At 43.2% G+C, this 24,561-nt stretch overlaps 1 protein-coding gene across 5 annotated transcripts in view; it reads left to right on the forward strand.

Moving 5' to 3' along the window:
- The window catches only part of arhgap17a (Rho GTPase activating protein 17a), a 215,293-nt gene that overhangs the window by 74,744 nt on the left and 115,988 nt on the right, over positions 1–24,561 (forward strand). For all 5 annotated transcript variants that reach the window (XM_078558484.1, XM_078558485.1, XM_078558486.1 and 2 more), the window contains exon 2: positions 20,728–20,767. In XM_078558484.1, the coding sequence (XP_078414610.1) occupies positions 20,728–20,767 (40 nt within the window). The remainder of the gene's footprint in view (positions 1–20,727; positions 20,768–24,561) is intronic.

The raw sequence follows: 24,561 nt of genomic DNA on the forward strand, positions 1-24,561 counted from the left end.
CTGTCAGACCTGAGTTTTTCCAGGTATTTTTGTTTTTTTACTTTAAAATATTAGATTTGTTCAACATGAAACACATCTACACGTAGTGATCATTCTTTTGTTCGATACTATCGTTCCTTTACCAGTTTTTAGCTTTAGAAATTGAAGTCATCTCTAACTATTATGTTATTGTTAAGGCAGTATTCTTGTGTGAGTTGGGTAAACACTACTTGGCTGTGGTGCTTGGCTGCACAATACTAATTTTTTCTATAGGAAGGAGCAGTGTTTCACTCTTGGTAGGGCCTGCATGTTTCGTTAACCAGTTTGTTTTCATTCCTGATCTTGATTTGTATTTGTTGTACTGTTACCTGTCTCTGAATTGCAGGGTTAGTTCAAGTTTCGCAGCAGCCTCTTGTTTTTGAGTAACACATTTGCCTCGATATTTGTTGGGGCATCATGCAAGTGAGGCCATAAACTGCCAAAGAACCTGGCAAAGCCACTGAGGGCCTGCCAAGCTTAGTGGCAGGACCTCATTAATAGCTTTTAGCTCTGTTTCCTGCCTGGAACCTGACCAAATGGACTTCTTGGCCAGCAGGCTAGGTAGTTTGCCAGAGAATAGAGGATTGTAGCTGGGGATCCTTGGGGACGGCCCCCAGCAATCGCAGGGGGCAAGGCCAGGATCCGGAGTGGGTAGGAAGGGGACTGTGATTGGTGGTGGGGATGCAAGTAGGCCTGTGATTGGGAGAAAATGGATGAAAGCTTCCTGAAGATGCTTTGATGCACAAGGAGTGCTGAAAAAGGCATTGGTACTTAAAGTTTCCCTCCATAGTCTTCCACTAGGGAGTTTTCATAGGAGTTGCACAATGAATGCAGATGATGGTTGCATCAATTCAAAAAAATTCAACTGATTTTCTCTAAATGAGTCCTTAGAGGGCATGGTGATTAAAGATTGTAGGAGATTGTTCTAGCCCTTAATTGTTCTTGTGGGGGGGAAATTGAGTTAGCTAAGGAAGCACATTGGGGTGTTTACAGTTGAAGCTTTTGGTTGTGAACTCTCGAACTTGATTGCTTTGGGCTTGATGAATTGCTTAGAAATATTTAATTGTCCATTCAAAATTTTATAGAGGCATATCAACCTGTGGGTCTGTCTTCGGTTATGGAGACTGGTACCCTTGCGATGTGACCAACTGGGAGATACTGGTATCTTGTGAGTAATTGTTTAACAAAGTGTGCTGCCTGGCGTTGAACTTTCTCAAGGAGGGTTATGTTTTTCATAGTATATGGATCTCGAGTGGCTGCATTGTACTTGTAATGTGGTAGTGTTTGGTACAGCATTTCCTTCACTGTAGTTGAACATGATGAAAGCATTTACATGTGGAGATGTTTCACTGCTGAGTTTTCCCAGCCCTGCCTCTCCACAAAGGGATATTCTGACACCTCAATATCCACTGCTACAAAAAAGGCAGCGGATGCGTGAATGGTGTGTTGGTATAGCGTTCCCCATATGTAACACTTTAACCACACCTCTCGCCACCCCCAAAACCCAAGTCAGGGGGCAGGGATGTAGTTTTGAGAGCATTGCCTTTAAATCCAAGCTAGATTTCAGTCCATGCCTTGATAGTGAAACTTGTGTGAATATTTGAGACAGGTGTAAATACTGGCTGATTGTTCAGCAGGGAAAGACTTACAACTTCGTCGTGTCTGTGATTTTGGTTTCTTGCACTAGTTTTTTTAAAGAGAGAATTGTTTAGCTTTGCCTTCGAAAGAAATACAATCTCCTGAAATCAGGCTTAATAACAAATAAGAAATTGCCGACTCTTTACTGTTGTGTAAATAGATGTGCTAGTTAGCTTAGCTTAGTGGTGTAGCACATGTGTCTGCGTCAGAAAGTTGCAGGTTCAAACCCTACTCCAGTATATAATCTAGGCTGATTTTTCAGTGCAGCCAGTACTGACTGCTGCAGTGTCAGAAATGCTAAATGCTGTCCTTCAGATGTAATGATAAGCTGAGACCACATTTTAAACCTGAGTGATGTCGACTTTATCTTGTGATACCTTTTTAAAGAAGAGCAGCGAGCTATCTGGTATCCTGGCCAATGTTCATCTCTTAATCAACATTAAACTCAGCTCATTGCATTTTGCGGGACCTTGTGTGTGAATTCACTGCATTGGTGACCTAAAAAACTACAGTGACTACATTTGAAAAGTAATTCAATAATGCATTTTGGGTCATCCTGAGGATGAGAGAGGTGCTATATAACTAAGTCTCCAAGTATGGAGAAATTAAATGAATAAGAAGTAAACTGCTTAGAATAATGTTAAATGCATTAATACAAGGCTAAATACTGCATATGTTGGAAATATGAAATAATAAAAAATGCTGGTAATACTCAGGTCCAGTAGCATCTGTGGAGAGAGAAACAGAGTTAACGTTTCAGGTTGGTGACCTTTCATCAGGAAAGGTGAAGGCTGCCTTTAAGTAGCACGAGCCATTTGGGAGGTTAGGCAAAAGCAAAATACTGCGGATACTGGAAATCTAGAACAAAAACAAAAATACCTGGAAAAACTCAGAAGGTCTGACAGCATCTGTGGAGAGGGACACAGTTGACGTTTTGAGTCTGGATGACTTTGCTGGCGTGTGCAACCAATTAACAGTACGGGCAGCACTGGCTGCAAGTAGCAACCATTCAAAACAGAGGATGGCATCCTGATTTTAACATGCTATCTGCATTGCATGGGACCCGTCCTATGACACCCATGCCTGTTTTTGATATCCAGTTTAATTCCCATGGAGCTAGTTACATTTGTATAGCAGCTAATGTGAAGTCATACCAGTGTAAACACCTCTTCAGGATAATTTCACTTGTGTCCATTTTGAAATTTGCACTTATATGACGCTAACTGTCTAAGATGCTGAAAAATCAGCAGAATAGAAATAGCAATGATATGAGAAATCTGACATATAGCTGCAATCAATCCAAAAATATATTGGGACTAGGATCATAGGTCACTGAACAGTATTTCCAATCGGTAATTTCTGCCTAGATTATTTCTCTCCAAAATACTCTCAGGGATACTGCTGTACATTCCCAGCACTTCTGAGTAGTTCAGTTAGTTTCTGTTCCATGCTATCGGGTTGTGGTTATTTAAAGCATGTGAATGTAAAAGCACAGTGTTGGTATTGGGATGAATGCCAGTGCATTTTTTTTCTGCAAGGCCATACTTCTGTGCTCTGAGTTTACAGTAAAACAGAACCAAGCATTTAAAGGTTGCAGTTTCATTTTGCACAAGGGTATTTTCAGTTGCATTGCTAATACATCCTGAAGTCTAAAGTCAGTACTGTAATTCTAAAGCACTTCCTTTTTATTTAGTTCAGTTTCAACTGGGCATAGAAGCTCTGTTTAGAAGTGCAGCGACAAGGTGCTTGCTTGTTTTCAAAGTCATGGGCTGGCTCTAGATAGATCATTGCACAAACCATGTTCTGCTTCAGAATGATTGCTTTTGCCTTTCCAATTGCTTCACTTTTGCCTTTGTTTAGGGACTTAATTTTTGACTTCATCCTCCAGGTAGCGCATATGCAATTCCACCACTGTGTGGACACTTAACCCTGCAAGATTGATTGGCTCAGGATAAATTCATAGGTCGTGGCTGATCTGCTTTAGATATTATAAGCATTAGTAAAGTGGCCTATTTCATAAATAGACAAAAGTTTTCAAAAACAATATGTTTAATTATAATTGGAGCATTGCGCTCTAGAAGCTAGTAACTATAGGTTTGGGTATATGTAGCCTGTGGCACTTATTGGGGAAATACAATGGCGCTGTTGTGTCTTTGTCCTGAAGATAATGGTTCTCTTGTTACAGTCCCTTTTCAGGCTTTCTACTTCATCAACCCCTGCTTCTCCCTCTCCCCGCACCCAAGAAAATTGGAGAAACAGCATTCAAGTTTACAAAATTGAGCTTGATGTGACAGGATCTCTGGTAAATAATTAAGAATGGTCTGGAGGTGGCACTGATTCTAAGCAATAGCCGATGCTGAAACTTTATCCAGATTTTTTTCTTTGAAATGTTAACCATGATGTCAACATTCATCTCCCTGTACTTTGTGTGTTGCTTATAGAACTATTTGTTGCATTTCTCCAGTATTTTCTTTACAGGTTGAACCTGTTAGACCCAAGCTGTTTACAGCTCCCAGATGATGCCATGCCTTGTAAGAACTGTTTGAAAATACTTTTTCGTTCACCCGTTCTAATTTGTCATTTGATATAATTTTAGCTGCTATTTCAACTATCATTTACTTTTCCGAATTCTCCTTGTAGCTTGTTTTCTTAATCATGTGAATATATGAGCACGTTTCACCAAATTGGACTGTATCTTTCCAATTCCTTTTTGAATTACTTTATATTGAACTGCTGCTATTTAGTAACTTTTATATTTAGTGCCTGCATATCCCATTTATATGAAAGGTAACAAAGGATGGTGCCGTAAACTTGCCACTACGAGATGTTTGTTGGATTCACAGTATTGACTTACATTTCACCCGCAGCTTTCCACCACATTGGATCTGTGAAATCTGCCTGGAATGAAGTGCACTTAAGTGGGCATCCTAGTGGGATAGATGGAAATAGAGGGTGAAATGTCATACTTACGTACATACAATGTACTGCACGTAGGACGAGTTTACTCATGGTGTGACTGAAATGATTGACATAGCCGTAGTGTCTTTTCCCAGTGTGATTGGCATGGATGACAAAAAGCATTGTGCTGTGAGCATCAAATATAACTGAAGAAGTTTTCTTCTCATGCAGCTTTTTTTTTAGGGGGAAGGGACTGCAAATGCTCTTTTACATTGTTCAATCTTAGTCTGGCTGCCTAACACAGACGCTCATTCATGGATGATAGCAAGCCTAGATTGTGTTTTAAGACTGGTGCGAACACATTGACAAATTGGCCCAGTGTTTTAATGAGATTATATTTGGTATTTTAGAGAAACATAGCTTTCTGACACCATGCACCTTCTTAGGAACAGGAATAGGCCATTAAGGCTGTTGAAACTGTCCCACCATTTAGTAAGATCATGGCTGATCTGCATTTACTCCATATACCCTTTAACCCATATTCTTGAATATCTTTTGATAACAAAAATCCTATCAATCAGTTTTAAAATTAACAATTGATTGTTGTTTGTGGAAGAGCACTCCAAATGTCTCTTTTTTCATTTGCTCATGGGATGTGGGCGTCGCTGGTGGGGCCCATCCCTAATTGCCCTTGTTCAGAGGGCATTTAAGAGTTGTGTGGACATTGCTGTGGTCTGGAGTCACATGTAGGCCAAACCAGGTAAAGACGGATTTCCTCCCCTAAGGGACATTAGTGAACCAGATGGGTTTTTACGGCAATCGGCAATGGTTTCATGGTCATCATCAGACTTTTAATTCCAGATTTTTATTGAATTCAAATTCCACCATCTGCCATGGTGGGATTTGAACCCAGGTCCCCAGACCATCACCCTGGGTCTCTGGATTACCAGTCCAGTGACAATACCACTATGCCACCACCTCCCCTACGAAATGGTGAGAGTACATTAACAAATTGGGTCCAGCGTTTTAATCAGATTGTATTTTAGACAATGCTATCTAGAATCCTACATGTAATAGTGTTTACCACATACTACAAAATTATAAAGATGGCTTTTGAAGTAAGTATGTCCTGTGATACATCTGTATTTCTCTTTAGAAAGACTGGCTATTTTTAAATGGGAGCATGATCCTATGATTGTGTGCTTCACATTTTTAATGACATAACCTTCAATCTTGATTGTATTTACAAACAGGGGATCCAGGGTAACTGGCTGCTTCTTGGCCAGTATAAGTCTAAAGTTAGTCCAGTGACTAATTGTTTCCTTACAAGTGGCAACTGAACCAAATAGTGTGTCAGTGGCCATTCCATTTTCTGTGATACTGAGATTATAAAAGTCATTTTATGATGTATTTGACCCTGGGTAACCTCTGGATAACTGAAATTGTATGGTAGTTTGTGGGTTGGCCCACTGACCACATACTTGTATGAGATGTAGAACTCTAATCTTTATTATGTTCAAAACCAAATAGTTGTGGAAGATTTTTTTTTAAATACCTCACTCTTGGAGGAATGACCAACTTTATTCTCAGGATGAGTGATGTGTTCTGACTGTTGTGAATTTGACTCATTGAGCATAGTGAATTTCTTTAGTTATGGATTATTACAGTGTGTCTTATTAAAGACTGGGTTTTAAATTACACTTTTCAGCAAACTACAATAGACCTTAGTGACTAGAGCTGCTGATTTACAATAGTTGAATAAGTCAAATTAATTTCTTCTTGTTTCCATGAAAACCCAAACCATCAGTATTGGCTGTTCCTTGCATGTTTTCTCTATTTGATTCAACTTTTTTCAGTTATAAAGCATATTCCTGTCAGATTATCTGTTGTACCTGAAAGAGTTCTATCAAATAGAATAAAGAAATATCTGATCACAAACCAGTTGCCTGAACATTGGGATTATGAATGGGAAAATGATTAAAATGTGTAGTAGTTCTGTGGTGTTCCCAGTTAATCACAAGGGGTCTCTGTGCTATTTTTGTGGGATGGAGAGGTTTCCTTTGTACTTTCTGCATCTTGTACAGATCCCTGTGCTAGTTTAAATGATAATTGGAAGCTCATCAATTGTTAAAACACTTTTTGATGTCAGAGGTTTGGGAGTAGGCTCAAGAATCTAAGGACTCCCTTATGTCTGACTCAGTAAACTGGATCGTTAATTCTATACTGCTGGGATTCACTTATGCTGTCATAAAAGGAATAGACTGAAACTGAGGTTATTGGGTTAGGAGGTGCATGTTTGTTATGTGTATCTCTGTTAATAAATGCTTATAAAAAAGGTTTGTAAAGATTGACACCAGTTCCTATACTACACCATCTAGCTTTCTGGAATAGAACATGATAACATAGCATGGCGGCCTAAAGGTGAAGATCTGAAACCTTGTAGCATTGAAAGGGATATTACCTTCACTGAAAAGGTGCCTGAGCCAAGAGACAGTTTTCTAGATGGTGAGGAGAGGTGTTGCTGCTGATCCTGCTGCAGCTGCTGTGACTTGGAACCTGGAGTAAAGAGAGAGTGACAGAGCCCAGGAAGAGTGAGCATTTCGTAAGAACATAACATAAGAAATAGAAGTAGCAGAAGACCATGTGGTCTGTCAAGCCTGTTCCATCATTCAATATGATCATGGCTGATCTTGGTCTTCAACACCACTTTCTTGCCTGCTCCCCATAATCTCTGATTCCCTGAAAGACCTGTCTATCTCAACCTTAAATGTATTCAATGATAGCATATCCACAACACTAGGGCAGAGATTACCAAAGATTTACAACCCTTTGAGTAAAGAAATTCCTCCTCATTTCAGTTCTAAATAATTGTCCCCTTTATCCTGAAACTGTGGCCCCTTGTTAGATTCCCCATCCAGGGAAACAGCATCTAAGTGTTTACCCTGTCTCGCCCCTTCAGAATCTTAAATGTTTCAATGAGATCACCTCTCATTCTTCTTAACTCCAGAGAAAATAGACCCTATTTACTTAGCCTCTCATCACAGGACAACCCTCCCATACCAAGGAGCAATCTAATTATCCTTTGCTATTCTGTCTCCAATGCAAGTATGTCCTTCCTTAAATATGGAGACCAAAACTGCACACACTATTTTAGATGTGGTCTCACCAAAGCCCTGTACAATTTTTGCAAGACTTGCTTATTCTTGTACTCCAATCCTCTTGCAGTAAAGGCCAACGTAGGGGGTGGTGGTGTGTGTCAGCTTCACCTCTGACTTCTGAGCGGTCCGAATCGCTCCCACTCCCTGGGTTCTAGACCTTGGACTTATTTGGGGGTTGTGACAAAGTGCAGCAGACAACTGGTTTTGGTGCAAGAAAAAAACTGGGTTTATTGAAGTCATAAATGAACTTATAACATTAGGATTACACTGAGTTTATACAGACCTACAAAGTACACTTAGTTAAGAATGGGGAACACACGGCATAACGAGGGAAAATCACGCTACTAATCCCCTTACCCTTGCCCCACCCCCAAAACCTAACTAAATTGAACTAGGAGAGGTCAGGGATCATGCTCACCAACCAGGGTTCCTTGACAGTTCGAAATCCAACCAGGTAAGCCGATTGCAGTTTTGAGGTATGCTCTTTGTGCCCTCTGGGGCCTGCCGTCCCCACGTGGTCCTGGTCTGTGGAATCTGTAAAGGTTCTTCAGTTGGGTGGAGGGCGCGGTTGTGAGTGGTCGATCTTCGTGGAGGGCTGCGGTTGCGGCCTTATTGTCTTTGGTTGAGCCTGCCACCCCATGCCCCTCGCCGTGATGTTGCCTGCGGGCCTGCAAACCTCCAGATCTCCTCCCTCCGCTTGGCTCAGCTACCTGGTTCCTCTGTTTCAACCGCTCCAAACTGCTCATTGCCCAAAACTGCCCACCCCCTTCATTACTGGTGGCCGTTATACTGTTTTTTTTTCGAATTTCTTATCTGAAACCAAATCAAGGTTAGTTCTTTGTCTGATTTGGGCTTCTTCAGGTGATTGTTGTCTTGTTGTTTTTAATGGGCTCGCATGATGTTTATCGTTGTCTTCCTGTCCCCGTAACTAATCTTGAACTCAAAGCCATTGTATATGTGGAGTATTGATGGGTTCACATAATTGCATTGATTGCTGCCTTCCTGCCTTAGTAGTTAGTAGCGATTATTTATGCAAGATTTTGATGGGCTTTAGTTTCTTGTAAGATGAAGTCTTTCTCTGGGTTGATTGTTTTAAAGGGAAGAATGCGTATTCTGTCTCTTCGTTGTCTGGTTACAGGCAACAATCCACACGGCACTCAACAAGCCCGGGCATGTCCAGTCCCAGGCCTTCATGGGCTGCCTCCTGTCTGCAGGGTTCTACACTTAACTCAGCAGTTGGGTCCTCTGCCATAAAAGTTCAAAAGTCATATCCTTGTTGATGATATGAAAAATGTGGGAATTTTGAGAACCCTTCAGCCAATGTGCCATTTGCTTTAGTAATTGCTTGCTGAACGTGCATGCTAACTTTTTGCATTCCTTGTACAAGTGCACCCAAGTTTCTAGACTTCAACATTTACAAGTTTCACACCTTTTTCAAAAAAATCTGCTTTTCTATTCTTACGACTGAAATGAATAGCCTCACGTTTTCCCACTTTATATTCCACCTGTCACTTCATTGCCCACTTACCTAACTTGTCTATATCCCTTTGTAGCCTTTATGTTCTCTTCACAGCTTGCATTCCCATCTAGCTTTGTATTGTCAGCAAACTTAGATACATTACTAGAACAAAAATACCTGGAAAAACTCAGCAGGTCTGGCAGCATCTGCGGAGAGGAGCACAGTTAACGTTTCAAGTCCGAATGACCCTTCAACAGTCTGTTGAAGGGTCATTCAGACTTGAAACGTTAACTGTGCTCCTCTCCGCAGATGCTGCCAGACCTGCTGAGTTTTTCCAGGTATTTTTGTTTTTGTTTTGAATTTCCAGCAGCCGCAGTTTTTTGCTTTTATCTTAGATACATTACTGTCTGTCTCTTCATCTAATTCATTGATATAGATTGCAAATAGCTGAGGCCCCAGCACTGGTCTTTGTGGGACTCCATTAGTCACAGCCTGCCAACCTGAAAATGCCCCATTTATCCCTAGTCTCTGCTTCTTGTCCATTAACCAGTCCTCTACCCATGCTCATATATCACCCCCATGTTGCCTATTAACCTTTTGTGCAGCACCTTATCAAGTGATTTTTGGAAATCCAGGTATACTACATCTGCTGGTTCCCCTTTATCTATCCTGCAAGTTACATGCTCAAAAACTCTCAAAATTGTCAAACAAGATTTCCCTTTTGTAAAACCATGTCAACTTGTTCTAATCATACTATGTTTTTCTAATTGCATTGTTAAGACTTCCTTAATAATAGATTCCTGCACTCTCCTGATGACTGATGTCAGGCTAACTGGCCTATAATTCCTGTTTTCTTTCTCCCTCCTTTACTGAATAGCAGTGTTACATTTGCTAACTTCAACTCAGCTGGGATTGTTCCAAAATCTAGGGCATTATAGAAAATCATAGTACATCCACTACTTCTGCAGCTAACCATCTCTTTTAGAACCCTAGATGTAAGCCATCAGGTCCTGTGGATTTGTCGGATTTTAGTCCCTTGAGTTTCTCTTGTTTCTTTCTTTCTGCTGATATTAATTACCTTATTTTCCCTAACTCTTAATTGCCTGTAGCTTACTTTCTATTTCCAGTACTTATACTGTGAAGACAGACACAAAATATTTATTCAGTGTCTGTCAGTTTCTCAATCTCCATTATCATTTCTCCTGTCTTTGCTTCTAAGGGACCGTTGTTTACTTTAGCTGCTATCTTCCTTGTAAAAGCTCTTATTTTATATTCCAATTTTGCTGCCTACTCCACATGTTTGGAGAGGAGAGAGAGCAAGAGATGACAAAACAGCAAAGAGAAGATTTTCAAAGTTTCTCAGAAGGAGGGAGAAGTGAGAGATCATCTTGAACAGTAAGATGTGGATGTTGTGGGGGAGGGTGGAAAGTGGAGACTGGAAGATCATGAGGGGTCAGTGTGTGCACGTCCCCTCCCCATTGCCTGGTCTGGGAAGGCCTGGAGTTGCTTGGGTGAAGTGTTCTTTCTCTCATCTCATTGTGAGACCTGGTGATGCCTGGCCAGTTCTGGCTGTCCTGGGTGAATACATCTTCCCCCACCAAGAAGATCATCGCTGTCAGAGATTAACAATAATTCCTGAAAAATGAATCCCTCCAATACCCATCCACCCACTGAGCCACATTTTGAGTGGCAGCCTTGTACCCTCCCTCCCTCTCGTTTTCCCTATCTCTCTCTAATAGGCAAGCAACCTACGTTTGCCTCATTTTGATACTTTTGTGTTGAAACTGAACAGAGGGGAGGAAGCCACTCTCCCATCCCAACATTGAAAGGAGGGGTGGTTTATCTTGGTTAAATGTCCTTCTGTGCTGAAAAAGGCAGTTATCAGTAACATCAAGCCTAAGATTTGGCGTGGGTGTAGCTTGTCAAGCTTCATATGACGACTCCATATTAGTCAGTGACAGGTCTGTGAAGACCATGCGGGGGTGGCTGCCGCTGCTGCTTCTGCAGCCCTGTCACCGTTTATACTATTTAGTAAAAATCATAAGGTGAAGAACAACACCTACACCCAGTATAACAATTGAGGCATATATTAAGAATCATGGTTGCAGTTGCTGAGCTTTTAGTGTCGTAGCTGCCCCGGAAACATCTGGGAAGGTGCTGTTATTTCTAAATATCAAGCAGGCGGTGCTCCCATCCCTTAAGCGGAAGTTCATTGTGGATAGGATTTTCCTGCCAGTGGACTCTCTTGAGGCCACTACTTAATGAATAGTTATCTCTAACATCTCACACTTTATCCCAGGTGAACACCTACTCCCAATCCCGCTCGGCTTCAGAGAGACCAGTCTCTAGCACTATTTCTCCTTCCGGTGCCAAATCTTTGAACAGCTGATGCGGGGCGAGTCATGAAGAGGTGTTTGCCATTCATTACCAGGGTTCTCTTACAGCATCTTCTGGACATCGGACAGTGTGTGGTGCCATACCTGTACAGAGCTGGGCACGTATGGAAAAACTGTCCCAACTCCCAGATTACCAGAATGATCCAGGATAACCCAGGTGGCCAAGACTGGCATTGCCATCGCTACACCCCTGCTTCCATTCCCACGTCCAAACCCTTGGAGAGTAGTTGGCATCAGTGGCCAACATTATTGCGGCTTCTACTCAGCATATCTATGTGGAAGGGAGGCACGACAAGCAATCCAGCACTTTGAGGTAAACCCCCCGCCCCCCTCAGCTAATGCAAGCCAACTGCATGCAGTCCTTGGCCCCTGTGCAATCCCATGCCTGTGAGTGATCCCATGTGCAACTCTTTTCCCATGTCCAAAACTGTGACCTGCCAAAGCAAGCATTCACATTCCCCTGTCAGGCTAGTGATGCATTTGAGAACAAGAGAGGGAGAAGGAGGTATGAACTCTGAGGCCTCAGCAGACATTGAGGCCTTCCTCCTTCCACATTTCTCCCTCCACTTCCCTTCCAGAAGGGAAGGAAGTGGCCATGTGCAATAGAAGCTAGTTCCCCTTGTGGTTCCTGTCCCACCACCATGTGTTGTCAGCGGGAATCTTCCATCTCTCGGAAGGGTGAAGAGTGAGGCAGGCCTGTTCCTCCCGGGGCTGAGAGGGAAGCCCTGCCGGTGGGAGGTTGGTGAAGAGGGGGAGTAGGTGTAGTATAAGATTTACCTGGTAAAATCACCTCAGTTGTTGCTGTCAGGTGTCCCGGAGACTGGAGAAGGCAAGGCCGATGAGGCCGAGACTGCCTAGCTGTCCCCAGTGTTACGACCGATGCAGTTGATAAAGTGGAGTTATTTTTTAAAATCCCTGAGGGAAACTTTAAACAACTGACAACCAATAATTTTAAGTGTTATGTTTGAGATGCGACTCTAAACTCAGGAATCAGACCGCTAGTTCTTGAGGTTTTACATTAAACTAAATGAAACATTTTATTAATTTACACAGGTTAAAATATATGGATACATGGCTACAAATTACTACTATCATAACTTTAACAAATTCCCAAGCTAATCTCCATTAAGGCAACAGCAATCCATAGACTTAACCAAAACACCAGGCAAAGCATTTTCACCTTACGAATTCAAAATGAGGCTCTTTTCACTGTGGAGCCAGTTGGAGGCTTGCAGCTGCCTTTTGATCTTACATTGCCTCTGCCTGCACATCCGAAAACTACTGAAGTTATACCGACCAGCCCCACTGAATGTTAATTCTCATTGTATCCACAGTCTCTTTGAATTTTACCTTTTAACAATGAAACCTCATTCATTTTTATTAGTAATATAATTTCATTAGTAATATAAACATGTTGCTAGGTATCTGCTAGATAGGTATCAAGTTTTCACCCCACTTGGATGCTCTATTCAAAAAATGCAAATGCACGCTATCTCTCTCACAAATCAAAACTAGTACATATCAAAGCACCCAGACTAGCTGGCTTTAATCCAATTTTATCCATTAGAGTTAACCTCTATTTTGAAAGAAAAATATTTTCCAAAATATTATATACAATAATAGCTTCATGACACCAAGACTTGCTCGACATGGTCGAGGACTAGAAAATAAAGGCCCCCCTGCTGGATTGCTGGGCGGTGACAAGGGAGGGGAAGACCCCCTTTTATAACTCTGACCGTGGTGCTAGGGACGGAGCTTTTCCTGGTGTCATTCTACAGCCTGAGGCGGACTGGGTTCTAAACAGCTGCTGTCCTCTGGTCCAGACCCCCCTGGAGGTGCCAGTGATCAAGGGGATGGGATGGTGGCAGAAGTAGGGCCGCTGGTGCAGTTGAACCACTTGCTGCACCCTGTGTGGTGGGCAGGTCGATTACAACAGCGACAACCTGGAGGAGGAAAGTGGGTCAGTGGAGAGTACCAGGGATGGTTTGGAGAACACCACCAGTGCCCCCCCTGTACCCTATACCCCCTTATTCCTGTTGTGGAATTCCTGGGTAATTGCCTGGGTCGCCATGCCAAGATCTAGTTGGCCCTTGACCAATTGTCACAGCTGTGCCGCTAGTCAGGTTCATTCACTGTGCTGTAAAGACTCTGAGCATGAGCAAGGATGTGAGTCAAATCAAGTTGCCTGCTCAAGATGTTCAAGGGTTGCTGAGGGAGTGGAGGATCATGAGTGACTCCACTCCTCCCAACAATAGGGAGTAGGTGGCGATTGCACCATACTGTTAGCATGTAGACAAATATAGCTAGCCTCAACATTAATGCAAACAGAGAGGCACGCCACAGATGTTTCAACATCTCACTCCTTTAGGAAGGGAAGTACATGGTGTGCTTCCTTTAGGAAACCCACACTGTTCTGGCAGGCAAGGCTACATGGCTCCTGGAGTGGCAAGGGAGGGGTCTACAGGAGCCAACTTTCCTCCAATTTGTCAGATTGCAGGTCCCCTATTGTCACCCAGAGATCTTGATGGTCAAGGACCCTATGCCAGACCACTTGCTCCAGCTCACCATCTGGCTGGGCCCTGCCACTTTAATGTGTGTACATTTCCCAGACTGATGTGGAGCATGTGCACTTCTTTGCAGAAGTGTTTGCTCTCTTGGTCCCGTTGACTCCGGCGAGTGTGTCATCTTTGGTGATGTGGTGGCTTTCAGCTGCATCTTCAAGATGAGGGACTGCATTGCTACCCCTCATGGTCTGGTGATGATGGAGAAATTGAGGGAATAGACAGGGCCCTTTGACTTGGACATCTGGCGGAATCTCCACCTCAACTCCATCACTTCCACTTCCTTGAAAGGACTGAAGGAGGGGGGTCCAGAATTGATGGTCTTTAAATTTCCCTGACATACATTTGTGTTCCAACAGCTCCTGACTCGCTCCTATGTTTGGACCACCACCTAGTATGGGCAGAGCTGGTTCTAATCTGTGTGGGCAGTGTCCGTGTACTGACGTTTTAACAATATGCTGCTGGAGGACTTGATGTTCTGTCGATTCTGTGCTAACTGGAGAAGGAAGCAGAGATGCATCCCCTCCTTGAGCTAAAGGCACGATGTAGGCAAGGCTCACATCCATGTCTTCTATCAGGAGTGTGTGAGAGGGTCGACCAGGGGGTGGGAGACTTGGGTCAAGAGGTGGGGACAGGAGATGCTCACCCTGGAGTCCTGTTTCAATCAGGCCGTGGAAGACACAGCCCTGCAGAAAGTGTACAAAGAAGAGAATTGCATACTGAAGGACTTCCCAAGACACACGTGAGATTGTGGATATAGTTCCTGCAGGTCCTGGACCAAGGCTCCCCCCTCTATTCACTGGAAAGAATGTGGGGGTCCATAAGCAGCTCTGGGCAGATGACGGATTCCAGGGCCTGAATTTTCAGCTCGGCCGGCGGGCCCGGGAGCGCCCGAGAAACGGACCGCCGACCGCTACTGACCCCCGACCTCAATTTCACGCTGGCTGGCCAATTAACAGACAGCCAGCGTGAAATCACACTGATACACCCAGTGCTGCTGGGGTGGGGATGGGAGGAGGACGGGCGATAATGTTTCCGCAGGCGAGCGCTGAGAGATAGTTCCCTGAAAGCAGAGAGCTGCCTCAGGGAGCTGCAGACCCAAAAACCATGAAATAAAGTTTTGAAAATCAGGAAAAGAATGTCCAAGCATCACAATCAGGCACCTCCAACATATAGATGGTAAAAATGCTGTCCATAGATTTTTATTTTCATTTTATTCAATAACGGAAACCTCATCCCGCCCTTGGATGAGGTTTCATGAAAAATGCAAAATCCGCTTGGCCGATTCACCCGTCCGCCAACCATAAGGTTGGACGGACCACGAAAAGCAGAGTCAATTGTGCTGTTAATGGGCTTCATTGCCTCCTTAATTGTCGGTGGGCATGCTTCCAACTTTTCCATGTGCCTGCTGAGTGAAATATTGCGCAAGCGCGGGATGATGTCAGGATCCTCGCCTGACGTCGTCTCGCGTAATCTTAGGCTCTATCAGACTGGGCGTGTGCCCACCCATGGGACTTAAAATTCTGCCCCAGGTCTCTGATGCGGGAGGCCTACCTACGCCTTAAAAATGCTCAATGACTCTCTTCCCCGTAGAGCAGTGGAGGTAGTTTCAAAGATTCACAACTAAAAGAAAAAAATTCTCATCTCTGTCTTAAATGGGAGACCTCTTATTTTTAAACTGTGTACCGTAGTTCTAGCCTCTCCCACAAGGGGAAACATCCTTTCAGCATCCACCCTGTCAAGTTCCCTCAGGATCTTACATCTTTCAATAAGGATACCACTCAATCTTCTAAACTCCAATGGATATAGGCCCAGCCTGCCCAACCTTTCATCATAAGATAACCGCCTTCCATCTCAGGTATCAGTTGAACTGCTATCACATTTATCATTTCTTAAACAAAGAGACCACAACTGTACACAGTACTCCAGATGTGGTCTCACCAATGCTCTGTACAGCCTTAGCAAAACTTCCCTACTCTTATATTCCATTCCCCTTGCAACGAAAGACAATATTCCATTTGTCTTCCTAATCACTTGCTGTACCTCCATACTAACTTTGTGATTCATGCACCAGGACACCCAGATCCCACTGTACCTCAGAGTTCTGCAATGTCTCTTCATTTAAATAATATGCTGCATTTTTATTTCCTGCCAAATGGACAAATTCATGGTTTCCCACATTATACTCCTTCTGCCAAATTTTTGCCCACTCACTTAAACTGTCTATGTCCATTGCAGACTGCAGACTCCTTATGTCCTCTCCATAACTTAAGTTTGTTTGTCTACTTGAAATTTTTGATTTTTGTTAATGTATTAGTATTGCTCTCACCAAAAGAGGCATGGAATTCGCCTTAATTGTTAACCTTCATGTTGGATCAGAAAGAGGTAGAAGTTTGGGTGTGTAAGCTCAAGAATTTTAGGATTCCCTTTTTTCCTAACCTAATAAACTCTACCGCTTGGGAGTATTAATTGCATATTAATTGTATGCAGGTGGTGGATATTAAGGACTCACTTGTGTTCCTGATGGCGACGTGAGCAGCAATAGCGGCTGTAGCCTGCGCGACGCAAACGATGCAAGCGGTTGACGGCTACTCGAAGTCCTGGTCCAGTTTTCCGTTTAGGTCATGTCCCCTGCAGGGCGCTGGCATCTGGCGGTATTCCGACTGATGAAGAACAAGCAACTGGGATGGAAAAGATGATCGTGCAGGCTATGAAAACTGGGAAGGACCCCTTCAATATGCTGAAGCCTAAGGAGTATTGCTGGGACCAAAGACGATCCTCACACTGCACCATCTGTCACCAACAAGAGACTTGTAGGCTGCATTTGTGAAGAAGACAATACTGCAGTCATCTGGTTTTGGCTCCATGAGGGAGATGCACAGCGCTGCCCCTCCTGTGGGGCTCTTTACCAGCTCGTATGCCACCATCATTGAACGTGGACAATACTGGGTACATCCCATTCACTCATCTGCATTTGATGGATCTTGCTTAGTGTTTGTGGTTCGGGACCCAACATGTAACACTCCAGGCTGCGTGCCACTGTATTCCTACAGAAGTATAAAATATTAAATAGGAACAGACAAACTGTGGTTGTTGGGTTAAGAGGCACATGTTTGTAATGTGCACCTTTGTAAATAAATGCCTATAAAAGTTAGTAAAGATTGACTTCAGTTGTATCTTTACCAGCAGGCTTTCTGGATTATAACTGGCTGTGTTGTACTATGGTTGTGGGAGCTGAGTGAAGGAAAATGGCTTTGGGAAGTCAGGAGGTGGGTTACTTGTCACATGATTCCTAGCCTCTGACCTGCTCTTGTAGCCACAGTATTTATAGAGCTAGCCCAGTTCAGTTTCTGGTCAGTGGTAACCTCCAGGATTTTTTTAGTGGGGGATTCAGTGATGGCAATGTCATTGAACATCAAGGGACGTTGGTTAGATTCTCTCTTGTTGGAGATGGTCATTGCCTGACACTTGTGTGGCGCGAATGTTACTTGCCACCTGTCAGCCCAAGCCTGGATATTGTCCAGGTCTTGTTGCATTTGGACATGGGCTGCTTCAGTATTGAGGAGTCACGTATGGTGCTCAACATTGTGCAATCATCAGTGAACATCCCCACTTCTGACCTTATGGAAGGAAGGTCATTGATGAAGCAGCTGAAGGTGGTTGGGCCTAGGACACAACCTTGAGGAACTCCTGCTGCGATGTCCTGGAGCTGAGATGACTGACCTCCAACAACCACAACCATCTTCCTTTGTGCTAGGTATGAATCCAACCAATAGAGAGATTTCCCCCGATTCCCATTGACTCCAGTTTTGCTGGGGCTCTTTGCCGCACTCAGTCAAATGCGGCCTTGATGTCAAGGGCAGTCACTCTCACCTCACCTTGGGAGTCCGTACTTTTGTCCGTACTTGAACAAATGCTGTAATGAGGCCAGGAGCTGAGTGGCCCTGGCAGAACTCAAACTGAGCATCAGTGAGCAGGTTATTGCTAAGCAAGTGCCGCTTGATAGCACTGTTGATGACCCCTTCCATTACTTTACTGATGAACAAGATGGGGCGGCAATTGGCCGGGTTTGATTGGTCCTGTTTTTTGTGGACCGGACACACCTGGGCATTTTTCCACATAACCGGGTTGATGCTAGTATTGTAGCTGTACTGGAACAGCTTGGCTAGGGGCGGGGGCAGCAAGTTCTGGAGTATAAGTCTTCAGTACTATTGCCGGAATATTGTCAGGGCCCATAGCCTTGGCAGTATCCAGTGTTTTCAGCAGTTTATTGATATCACGTGGAGTGAATCGAATTGGTTGAAGACTGGCATCTATGATGCTGGGGACCTCCGGAGGAGGCTGAGGTGGATGATCCACTTGGCACTTCTGGCTGAAGATTGTAGCAAATGCTTCAGCCTTATCTTTTCTACTGATGTGCTGTGATCCTCTATCATTGAGGATGGGGATATTTGTGGAGCCCCCTCCTCCAGTGAGCTGTTTAATTGTCCACCACCATTCACAATTGGATGTGGCAGGACTGCAGAGCTTAGATCTGATCCGTAGATTGTGGGATCGTTAGCTCTGTCTATCACTTGCTTCTCATGCTGTTTGATATGTCCTGTGTTTATAGCTTCGCCAGGTTGACAGTTCATTTTTAGGTATACCTGGTGCTGCTCCTGGCATGTCCTCCTGCACTCTTCATTGAACCAGGGTTGATTCCCTGGCTTGATGGTAATGATAGAGTGGGGGATATATCGGACCATGAGGCTACAGATTGTGCTCGGGTACAATTCTGTTGCTGCTGCTGATGGTCCACAGCGCCTCATGGATGCCCAGTCTTGAGTTGCTAGATCTGTTTGAAATCTATCCCATTTAGCACGGTGGTGGTGTCACACAACATGATGGAGGGTATTCTCAATGTGAAGGCGGGATTTTGTTTCCACAACGACTGTGGGGTGGTCACTCCTACCGACATTGTTGTGGACAGATGCATCTGGGGCAGGCAGGTTGGTGAGGGTGAGGTCAAGCATGTTTTTCCCCCTTGTTGGTTCCCTCACCACCTGCCGCAGACCCAGTCCAGCAGCTATGACCTTTAGGACTCAGCCAGCTCGGTCAGAAGTGGTGCTACTGAGCCACTCTTGGTGATGGACATTGAAGTCCCCCCATCCAGAGTACATTCTGCGTCCTTGCCACCCTCAGTGCTTCCTGCAATTGGTGTTCAACATAGAGTAGTACTGATTCATCAGCTGAGGGAGGGCAGTATGTGTTAATCAGCAGGAGATTTCCTTGCCCTTGTTTGACCTGATGCCATGAGACTTTAAAGGGTCCAGAGTTGATGTTGAGAGCTCCCAGGGCAGCTCCCTCCTGACTGTATACTGGATCTGTCCTGCTGGTCTAAATCTTATTATGAGTCTTAAATATTATTTTATACGGTTCCAGCATAACCCCCCCCATTCGTATATTCTATCCCTCGGCGACTACCCTGTATGCCTTATCTACCTGTCCAGTCACCTTCAGAGATCTGTCGATGTATATTCCAAGGTTCTTTGAAGCTTCTGAATATCCTGCCATTTATTTTCTAATTCACTTGCCTTGTTTGCCTTCTGCAAATGCATTACCCCATACTTCTCCAGATTGAATTGTATTTGTCACCTTTCTACCCACATGATTGTAGACTGCATGAAAATGTCGATGGACTAGCTTTCTTCTTCAAACGTCATCGACCACACAGCCAATTTATCATCTGCAGATTTCTTAATCATACCCCCTAAGTCCATTGTGCTAATTACCACAGTGCCTGACTGATCATTATCTACACTGACCTGACTCTGGTTGACGATATGGTGGAAGTGGTTGGTAATGGGATTTTCATTTCCATTCATGATTAGGTAAGAGGTGAGAGTGACTTCTGAGAATTGAATACTTTGAGACTTGTACAGCTAAAGGGGTGCTATTGGGTACTTTATGGCTGGATTCAATTCCTATAAACACCCTCCAGCACAGCCTTGAATATGCTCCAGGGAACCCCTCACTGCTGCAACAGCATTTTCTTTGTAAATTTTAAAACATTTATTTGAAAGCCCTCATACAGGTTGTGACTGACAGCTTCACGCTCAGTGTCTTTAGATTTATTTTTAAAGGGCTTTTACTTATTGCATAACAAGTGGGTGTATACCTTAGTGTGAAAAGATAAATGTAGCTTAAACAATACCTTTCCTAGACATTCTCATTCCCCAGTGTGAAAGTGGCAGTTTCACTTTCTATGTTGATGGCATCACTGGAGTCCGCTTATAATGGATTTGACCACAGGTAACTTCTGGAAGCTTGCAGTGTCAGGCACAAAACTTACACGGAGGCATAATTACCCTGAGAACAAAACTTGATCAATACATATCGAGAAGGAGAATCATGAATTTCCAGATATTAATAGACTTGATTGATTGACTTACATAGGGATTGAGTTGAAAGCATGAGTGTCATAGGTGGAGGGGGAAAAAGTCCATCTTTGAGACAGCTATACACGTAAAGTGAAAGGGGAAGGATTTTTTTTGTAACCGAACTTTCTCATGATCTTGAGTTTCAACACAATTCTAATCACTTGTACTTTTATATTTCAGGGCTGAGAAAACAGAGGTACTGAGTGAGGACCTTCTGCAGGTAAATGATCTCATTTTGATTGTGTTTTTGAAAGTTGGGAATCCAGGTATCAGGCAACTGAACACAATTGTGAATTGCATTAAAAGGAAAGAGCGCCAGTACAGATACAAACATTGGAAATGACTAAGCACACTTTTATGAAAGTCATGATTTTTATATATTAACATTGTGTGTATGTATATGTATATATGTGTCCATATATTTGAGGCAGAATTTTTATATAAATATATGTGAGCACATGAGAGAGAAATTCTTCTTTTGTCATGAAGGAAGACCTGGATCCTGTTTACTTAAAAGTATTGACCCCTTTGGTTGACTGAGTTAGGACGACAAATAGTTTTTAATTTTATTACTACCAATTTTGTCATTCCATTTACAGTAGTAGATGGTTAGTGGCTTCCATGTGCAACCTAGACTATTGACCTTTTCTTTAAGATGCCAGATTTTACTCCGTTTGCTTGGTTATTAGTCCTGAATGTCATGGGACAAATCCAACTGAACAGCAGCTTTGTGTAAATGTAATGCAACATCTAAAGAATGTGGAATTTACTGGGGGTAAGCAAATATGCTGGGTGAAGGGATGTTGCGGTATTTAGTTTAATGCGCTCTTCCAGGTATTACATGGTTCCTGCATAAATAGTAAAAGAGTAGGAAAGAACCTTAAAAGGAGATTGATACATGGAGGCAGATGGCATTGCTGGGGTACTCTGAGTGTTTTGCATCTGTCTTTATTAAAGAAGAATTTGCTGCCAGTCATAGTAAAGAAGAGGTAGGTAAGACACTGAATAAGCTAAAAAGTGATAAGGAGGAGGTATTAGAAGGGTTGGTTGCACTTAAAGTTGATGAGGACCGGTAGGATCGGGTTAGGGGCCGACAATGTTTTATTTAAAATAGATGAAGTTTGATATTCAAGACACTTGCTCAGTGAAGAAAGCCACAAGATTCCACAGGTTTTGAACAAGCAAAAATAAACTTTACTATACAAGGTCAGAAAGATTAAAAAATTTACCATATCTATCTTTTGCTCTGACATTCATGGTAAGTATGAGGTACATGTGAAGTAACATGCAAACTGTGGTCAGACACACACTACACACAAACTGACAGATGTAACCGAAACAGATTCCATGGATTTCTCAACAACCCACCCAGATATTAGTCACACTGTGAGTCAACTAATCTCGCTAAAATGTCATCTCTCTCATGAGGGTTTCCAGTCTTCACCTTTGAAGGCCTCGCCTTGGAATTCTCTCCAAAGGAACTTGGACGGCTTCAATGATCGCCCAGCTTATAGGGTTTCAGTCTTGCTTTCTGAGATTCTGTTCCTCTGGATTCCCTAGAAGTCTTCCCCTAGAAGACTTTTGGATTCCCTTTTATATTAGTTGTCAGTCTTTTCCCCCACACACTGTTTGCTTCTGTCGTTACTTTGTTTGCTTCCCATCCAAACTTTCTATATTCAGCCTGGCTGTCATTTGTCTTGCCAACCTGACATCTATCATAAGCACCTTTTTTGTGTTTCATCTTATTCTCTATCTCTCTCGATATTCAGAATATCAGAATCACAGAATCTCTCAGTGCAGAAGAGGCCCTTTGGCCCATCGAGTTTGCACCGACACATGAGAAACACCTGACCTACCTACCTAATCCCATTTACCAGCACTTGGCCCATAGCCTTGAATGGTATGACGTGCCAAGTGCTCATCCAGGTACTTTTTAAGGGATGTGAGGCAACCCGCCTCCACCATCCTCCCAGGCAGCGCATTCTAAACCGTCATCACCCTCCGGGTAAAAAAGTTTTTCCTCACATCCCCCCTAAACCTCCTGCCCCTCACCTTGAACTTGTGTCCCCTGGTGACTGACCCCTTCAACTAAGGGGAACAGCTGCTCCCTATCCATCCTGTCCATGCCCCTCATAATCTTGTACATCTCGATCAGGTCGCCCCTCGGTCTTCTCTGCTCCAACGAAAACAACCCAAGTCTATCCAACCTCTCTTCATAACTTAATGTTTCATCCCAGGCAACATCCTGGTGAATCTCCTCTGCACCCACTCCAGTGCAATCACATCCTCCCTATTCAGGGAGTGTCGTTTGAATGTTCCTTGACTATACCATCTTTTTAAAGGCTGCCCATTGTCTCTTTACAGTTTTGCCTGCCAATCTTTGATTCCAATTTCACCTGGGCCATACCCACTGAAATTGTCTCTCCCCAATTAATTATTTCTAACATGTCATGTCCCCAGAAAATTGATCATTTCATTTAAGAGCACTTTCCAACGATTTGAATTCTACAATGAATGTGTTATTAGGCGTTAAGACCCTTGGACTTCCTGACACATATTAACTAGATCTTGGTGTACAGGGCACAATTTCAAAATTTGCAGGTGATATGAAACTTAGAGCGAGTGCAGAAAAGATTCATGAGAATGGTTCCAGAGATGAGGTACATGTTACGTGGATAAATTGGAGAAGTTGGGACTGTTTTCCTTGGAGAAGAGAAAGTTGAGAGGAGATTTGATGGAGATATTCAAAATTTTGAGGTGTTTTGACAGGATAGATATGGAAAAACTGTTCCCATTGGCGGAAGGATTGAGAACAAGAGGGCATAGATTTACGGTAATTGGCAAATTAAGCGATGGAGATATGAGGAAAAGCTTTTTTACGAAGCAAGTGGTTGGGATCTGGAATACACTGCCAGAGAGTATGGTGAAGGCAGGTTTAATCGAGGCATTCAAGAGGGAATTGGATTATTATCTGAAAAGGAAGATGTGCAGGCCTATGGGGAGAAGGTGGGGAGTAGCACTAGGTAAATTGTTCCTTTGGAGAGTCAGCGCTGAAACGACAAGCCAAATGGCGGCCTCCTGTACTTTAATAATTCTGTGTGCATTACAGGCTTTCATCTAATAAAGGGAGCACCTCGTCCAGTTTTCTTAAACTATTCACTAATTGCCATTTTTGTGACTGAATTAGTTTCCTTTTTATATTTGGAAGATATTTTCCAGAAGCAGCAGATGAGAGAAAAATACGTATTTATTATATTAAGTAAATTGGACCTAGTGATTTGTTCACGATGGGAACATTCCAGTCATTGTAGGTAGCAAATTTAAAATGTTATCCAGACTCCCAAATATTGTAAGGGCACAGTTGGTGAATTTTCTTGTTTGCAGCTTTCAGGCAGGATTTGGATTCTGGCTGGTTTGCCAAGTGCTGTTGTCTGTTTGCAAGAGATTACAGTTTTGCTTTGTTCATTGCAGTAGCTGGATTTTCTAAAGAATGAGACACTGAAGACGATGCAAACAGTTGAGGTAGTTCCCACGTACGGACTAAAGCTGTGTCTTGCAAAAGACGGTTGCTTTGAACTCACCTAAGCGAGGTTGAGAGTTAAAACTTTACAGTGCACAGATCCCTCCCACACTCTCTCTTGTTACGAGTTTTATAAGATTATTATGTTTTGGACTTTCTTTAAATTTTGGTTAAAGTGAGGGGGGGCGTCATGTAACTATTCTGAATCCTGCCTGACAGCATGCCTGGCTAAGTCATGGGACCTGCTGAGCAAGTGCAAAGTTATCACACCTAGGAACAAAAGGCAAGGGCAGCTATGCTAACAGTAAATAGACGCTGGCTGCAAGTTTTTGGGCAGAAGAGACAAAAGAGCAAGGGAAAAAACAGCGGTTGGTATGGTAAGCAGAGGGAAAAAGAACTACCAAAGCTGGATGTGGAGGGAGGCAGTCTCTAGTCAAAGAGACATATTCCACAGCCATCTAAGGAGTCTGGGAGATTCAGCATGAAACAGCCAG

Source organism: Cetorhinus maximus, chromosome 15 (genome assembly GCF_964194155.1).
Source record: "Cetorhinus maximus chromosome 15, sCetMax3.hap1.1, whole genome shotgun sequence".
Classification (NCBI taxonomy): domain Eukaryota; kingdom Metazoa; phylum Chordata; class Chondrichthyes; order Lamniformes; family Cetorhinidae; genus Cetorhinus; species Cetorhinus maximus.